At 33.4% G+C, this 6,776-nt stretch overlaps 1 protein-coding gene across 1 annotated transcript; it reads right to left on the bottom strand.

Annotated features, from left to right (window-relative positions):
• Positions 1-2,882: 2,882 nt before the first annotated feature.
• On the bottom strand, positions 2,883-6,540 carry LOC109817425 (signal peptidase I). The gene is made up of 3 exons (XM_029275224.2): positions 6,352-6,540; positions 5,950-6,261; positions 2,883-4,139 (listed from the first exon to the last, which is right to left on the bottom strand). The coding sequence occupies exons 1-3, from the start codon at positions 6,460-6,462 to the stop codon at positions 3,390-3,392; spliced, it is 1,173 nt and encodes a 390-aa protein (XP_029131057.2). The 5' UTR covers positions 6,463-6,540; the 3' UTR covers positions 2,883-3,389.
• Positions 6,541-6,776: the final 236 nt, after the last annotated feature.

Here is a 6,776-nt window from a genome sequence, read left to right on the forward strand (position 1 = left end):
TAAATATAAAAAAATATAAGAAAAATTAGGGTGTTACATTAAGAACGTTCCATTTTTTAATCAACATGAATCTTATCTTGAACAAGAGGCAAATACTTTGTCTGTATGTGTTGACTATTGTCATGAACCTATGTTACAAGATCAATAAATTGTTGATGATGAAGACAATCATACATGATATCCAAGACAAACTCGTCTTTGTTACAATTCTCCGCGAAACAGAAAATCAACACCTTGTAAAACTGGTGGTCATCCTCAACATTGATATTTTTTGAATTACTTTCTATATTGCACCTTTTTTAATGTAATTTATGTTTGAATAATTTAGAGATAAACTCAAGAGTCAATGAAAATTAATGACTCCATAATATAACGTTTAAAGAGTAAATAAAAAAATTATAATTTTTTAGAGTCATTTTAAATTTTTTTTTCAAAACCAATTCAGGACTTAAAAATGATTCTATTATATTCACTAACATTAAAAAAAAAACTATTAATCATTATTTAAACAAAAAAAATAACATACACATTAATAAAATTGTACAAAATTTAATTTTTATAATAATCATGAAAAACTTATATGAAAGGATTTATTCTCTTCTTTAATATAAACGACTCTATCTTGTATTGAAAGGTTTTTCGTGTTATACCGAATAGAAAAAACTAAATATTTTTTTTAATATTTTTAAAATACATTATTTATTTAAATGGTTTAATTACTATAACACTTTATTTTTATTTTAACTTATATTTTCATATTTTTAAAAACACATTTATTATATTAAAAATATACTTTTATAAATTAAAAATAAGAAACAAAAGAAATATCTAGAAGTAGGGACCTCATATCCAACTTCTCAATGCATCAGAAAAGTGAGGTATTGTGATCAATAATGTGGGAAGATAGATATTTTGATATTAATTTTGGGAACCGGAACATACATATAAAAGATCCCACTTATTACAATATTACCATACAATCCCTCTTCTCATTTTTCTGAAATCTTTCCCTCACATCCTTTTTATACATTTGTCATTGTACACTTGCCTTGACTCATTTTTTTTCCGAGCCATTACCATCGTGTTTGTTCACTCATTTATTACATATTTATTGTTTTATATCGTATCATTACTTGAACGTTGGAGTGGTATTGTATCCTACCCCGGAGACTCCAAGTCACTTATTACCAACGGAGGAGAACAAGGTGAAAGAAGTAGGGCACATTGTCCTTATCCTCCTAGTCTTGCACCTGATGGTATTCAAAGTTAGCCATTTAGATGTTGAAGTTAAGAATAAATTAAATTAGTTGAATCATGAATACTACAAAATAACTCCTAATAATTTTGCGTTTGAACTGGATTGTTATAATTGAATAGTGTTTCAAGACTAAGGAGATCATAGCACTGGTGAGACCATATCTATTTTTAGCAAGTATTTTTATTTTCCATTGCGAATGATTTTGTAGGTACCTATTAAGTCCTAATTCAATTGTCATCTCTAGCCTCCTACCACCATATTCATGAACACTGGCTTAGTTTCAAACATTTATATCAAAGCAACACAATGAACTCCAAGATCTTGGGGTTTAAAGTTCATGGTCCCTCCCTCCAAATCATCCCTTTGATGTTCAAGTTCCTAATCCCTTTGTATAATCGTTTTTTCGTTTAATGATTACTTGCTCAAAGAATCACGGGGATTCCACCAAAAATTCGAGAGCTTCAGCGGAATGGAACAGATTTGGTTCTCTTAGAGACTCGCTACATGTCTTTGGCCATTGAACACAACAGGCAGATGAAAGAGCCTCCGTCAAAAAGTGTGTTTTGGTTGGGTTTTCCATTATGGTATATTTGGTCGTTCTCGAGTTTTTTTTAAGTTAATCAGGAATGAAGTCACTATGCACAAAAATCCCTTGGCAATTGGTGTTCAATGGCATTAACCGTGGTTGTTGAAGTGATCAACAAGGTCAGGGTGGCTGGCTGGTGTCAGTGACAAGCTTTTTGGTCATTACTTGTTTGTTATGTGCTTTTTCTTGGTATAGATATAGGGGGTAGAAGACAAGTCCCAAACGTTTAGTTTAGAACTTAATGAGCCTCCAAGATGTTCACTGTCATGTAAAATGTTTATATTGCATATTTTACTTTGTTGGAAAAGTAGCGACACAGCAGAGTTTTTATATACATGTGCCTATCTGTAAAAAAAATAATAATAAAAAGAATCACGGAATATAAATAATGGTCAATTTTTGCTCTTTTTCTTTTTTTTTTTTTCAACTCCCTTCTGCTATGAAACAATAACCATCATTATCCGAAAATTACTTAGTTACGTTGCTGGCATCCAGAGGGTGACTCAAACCCCATAATGCAATAATGCTTGAACTGTACGGATTACAATATGTTCCAATCTGGGTTCTAAAATTCAGAAATAGAAGTCTACCATGTAGAAGGTGACCATGCTGAAGTTGCTGGTAACTAGTTTCAACTTGCCATGCTATTGAATTAGAATCCATTACACTGAGGTCTTTCGTACTGTTCATTATGTACAGCCTGTTCTATTTTCTATTGGGTTTGTCTAGATTCACACAGCCAACCAGAAAAATATTGGACTTGTTTGAGTAAATTCCTCCAAAAACATTTATAAAAGAACAAAATAGGATGAAAAAATGAAATAAATTTTTTCATGAGCTAAAATTAGGTCATGCATAAATTATTTTATAAAAGCTTTTTCCTATTAACTTTTTCAAAATCTTATTTTTAACTCATGTATAAACTAATTTTATCTTATGGAAAAACTAATGCTGATTTTCCTTCCGATATTTACCCTTAGAAATGCTTCAAGAAAAACTTATCCAAACAGGCATACTATACAGTTCTTGAAACAAATATAAGCTAAAGGGGAGCAAAAAGCCCAAGACCAAGATTCATATTGAAAGTTTAAGATACACTCTGCAAACATACAAGACTTCTTAAAAATTTCAGCATGTCAAGAATGACATTACATTTAAGGATAACTATGTTCTTGCAGTATCACACCACACATACAACAATACCTTCCCCGTATATTTTTTTTATATTTCATAATCAGCACAATCACTTAGCATGGAAAAAAATCCACATTCCGATAAAGCACACCAGGTTAGTCCAGACTGCTTCATCAGAGGTACCAATTCAAGAATTAGGTTCATGTCCCAGAAGGCCAGGAAGTAGGAAATCGTGTAAAAGCAAATTATTTTTTTCTTCTTTATCCTCTCCTATTTTGGTATTTACAGGACCATGAGTAATATTTTACAAGAATTGGTGACCTCTCGCATATAACAAGATCAACAGAAGAATCTACAAACGGAACCTAATCAAGTGTCAAAAAAAGATATAATGACTTACAAGAGATTCTCCTACCATTTCACATCCAGTGTAAGAGGCTCCGGAGGAAGAAAAACGGGTCTCAATTTAGCATATGACATATTGGACATCAAATTGGCCCAGGAAACCGAAACAGATTCAATAAAAGGTTTTACTTTCTTGATCAAAAGAGGCTTGAGCCTGTTTTCCTCAACTCTAGCCAATATCTCAAACCACAACCTTTCAAAACTAGGCCTTGTTCTCCAATCAGGAATTGTACGATTAATAGTGACATTATTCCTTATGTCTCTTTCTAATTCTAATGGGAACTTTATAACAGCTGATGCTTTAATATTTGCTTTGAGAAGGCCAGAAAGCTGATCTTGAAGTATCTTACGACCAAGAAGACTCCTCAAAATTTTTTCCAACATGCTTAATCTCAAACTTACAGAATCCATGGGGCATGCTCGCTTCCTAAACATATGACCATGATAACATTTTTCTGGAAGCAGCTCAATAGCATCCTCTGAAATCAAGGTAGTTGTTATGTATGCATAAGGGTTTCGAGCTCTATAAGCAACCAAAGATGCCGACCCTGATATCCGAATAGGAATCAAAGCCATGCATGTTGAATGCAGAAAGGGCCAAAGGTCACTCTTCCCCACACTACACATGGCACTTCCATTCATTTGCAGATCAAGATCAGAAGAGTAAAAAACAGAGATTTCTTGTGCTCTTCTTACTTCAACCATAATACCTTCACCAACAAGGATGTGTTTCAAACCAGTGTATGAAACATTCATCTGCCAAACAGAGTCAGAACTCAGAATATATTGAAATATCAAAAATGCTAGTTATCTACAAGAATTAACTTGGATATATCATAAAATGCTCAGAGGAAAAAAAAACTTATTAAGAGCAAGACAAACATCAACTTTGCCAACTAAACTAAGAACAAAACAATATAAACATAAACAATAGCAGAATATCTTTCAACTTTCGAGACATAACAAGATACAGACGAAAGCAACCAAAAAACTGAAGTAATAATAAAGGCTACAACAAAAACACAAAAGAAATAACAAATTGTCCATTGAAATCACTCATCAACACAATACTTGACCTAATATATATATATATATATATATATATAGTGGATGCATGAGAAGTGAGAGAAGTACATCTTCACCATACAAACATACATAGTCAAGATTGTTGTGATTAGTTTTAATGTTAACCATCCATTTTAATCATACAGTTGACATTCCCTCTCGCTTGATTTTCTCTCTCTCTCTCTCTATATATATATATATCACAAGACAACAATCTTGGCTATGTGAGCATAGTTAAATATACTGGTTGGATCAATGAAATTCAATGTAGAACATGAGTTATTAAGTGGAGTAACTCTACCAAAAATTACTCTTGAAGTAAGTGAACTTCTCCTTATATATATATATATATATATATATACACACACACACCATAATTAGGGTCTTTGGCTCCTCTGTGAGACTTCACTTTGGCCCTTTGGGCTAGTTTTAGGACTAATCTATGGTCTAGAACTTAATCACACTTAAGGCTCTTTATCCCTCTCCTCCAGGGATGTAATCCGTGGAAACAGAATCCAAATCCTCCCCTACAAGCTCAGCACTTGTTGCCAACAACTGAGTGACACCTACAAATATATATATATAGGGAGACACACACACACACATACACACAAAGAGAGAAAGAGAGAGAAGCAAGTTACACTTCGTCCTAATCCTTTAGTTTCTCTTAATCTAACAGTTCTAACAACTATCTTTAATTGTTAAATTGAAAGAAAATAAAAGGATAAGGATAAAGAATAACTCTTTTAAAGTTACTTGATCCCTCTTCGTGTGTGTATATATATATATGAGTAGATAGTGTATGCAATGACACTGTCGTCCAATCACACACATCGATTAACTTTTACAGTAACTACTTGGTATGTTTGTTTTGGGGTGATTTTGAAGTGAAAGAAGTGGGCGAGAGAATGGAGTTTTTAGTTGTTTGGAAGAGAAAAAAGGGAGAGAAGAAAGAAAAGATGAGTGAGACCCATATTTAAAATAAATCTCTCCAAATTTGAAGAGATTTGTGAGAGAAAAGGAGAAAAGAAATTATTAAATCCATTAAATATTTAAATGCAATTTGTCTTCCTATTTTGGGTTATATAAATATATTTTTGAAGGTAAATATGTCTTTCTAACACACATACTTTTCTTTCTCTTCTACTTCTTCCTCACTTCTTATAGTCCAAACAACTTCAAAAACTATTTAGCATCTTTCATCAATCTATTTTACTGAATCTCACTTCTCTATACTTCACTCCTCTCTTCTTAAAATCTTTCATCATCCAAACAAAACATAAGTGTCCAATTGATCCAAAGAGTAAACAATATATAGAAACTAAACTCTCTTTTTAAATATAGGTTTTATCATCTTTCCAGGAAAAGAGTTTCTGCCATCAAATTAACAAACTAGAAAGAAACAAACGCTAAAGAAAATGAAGAAAACCTGAAGTGATAGCAAAGAAAGATCTAAACAGAACAAGAAAAACGAAAAGAAAACGACAGAAAGATGGCTTACGGGGAGTGATAGAGATAGGTGGTGAAGGCCATCGACCCGCAGCGCAAAGGGGCCTTCCAATTTGAGGGTGTGAAGGAGTGGGAAAGAAGCGAGTCGGTGAAGGAGAGAGGGTAAATCGGGAAAGGGCGTTCTGAACTTGTTCCATGACGCAACTTGGTCGGCGAACTTGAGGGTGAAGTTATCAGTGCCCACCCCGATTCGGAACTCGTAGCTCTGGGAGGTGCCGAACCTCACCTTTCCGACATCCAACTTGGTTACTCGCGTGTCGTTCAAATCCCACTTGTGTTTCGCCGACACGGCCCTCAGAACATCCTTGGATTCCACGAATCGGAAAGGTAAATAAAGAAATCAAGAATAATAAAAAAGAAAGTGGGATGGGAGAGAGAGAGAGAGAGAGATTACCTGCAAAATGTGGGTGGAAGAAGATGCGATTGCAAAGGCAGAGAATCGAAGGAGAAAAATGAAGAGTGAGAGAGAGAGAGAGAGAGAGAGAGGGAAACGAGTAGGAATCATCCTCCGAGGAGAGCAGAGGAATCGTAATGGGAACTACCGAACTACAACTACACAATTTCTCCCGTCTCTCAGATTCGCCAAACTCCTTCGGATTAAGTTCACATTTTTTTTAATTATTTTTATTTTTATTTAATTTCTTAATTTTAAAAATTCATTTTATTCCTATGTTAAGGCATTCGTGTTAGATTAAAAGCTAAAACTTTATTTTAGTCCCTTATAATAATTGTTTGTTTCAATTTAGTTCCACTTTTATTTTTGGTTTCAATTTGGTCCCAAATTAATTAATTGGTTTCAATTTGATCCCAAATAAATTA

This window comes from Cajanus cajan, chromosome 9 (assembly GCF_000230855.2).
Source record: "Cajanus cajan strain Asha chromosome 9, NIPB_CcT2T_4, whole genome shotgun sequence".
Lineage (NCBI taxonomy): Eukaryota > Viridiplantae > Streptophyta > Magnoliopsida > Fabales > Fabaceae > Cajanus > Cajanus cajan.

Coding starts and splice junctions, on each gene's coding strand:
- LOC109817425 (XM_029275224.2), bottom strand. CDS start 6,462: ATGATTCCTACTCGTTTCCCTCTCTCTCTCTCTCTCTCTCTCTCACTC. Junction 6,262..6,351: donor CTTCCACCCACATTTTGCAG/GTAATCTCTCTC, acceptor GTGGAATCCAAG/GATGTTCTGAGGGCCGTGTC. Junction 4,140..5,949: donor ACCTATCTCTATCACTCCCC/GTAAGCCATCTT, acceptor TCTGTTTGGCAG/ATGAATGTTTCATACACTGG.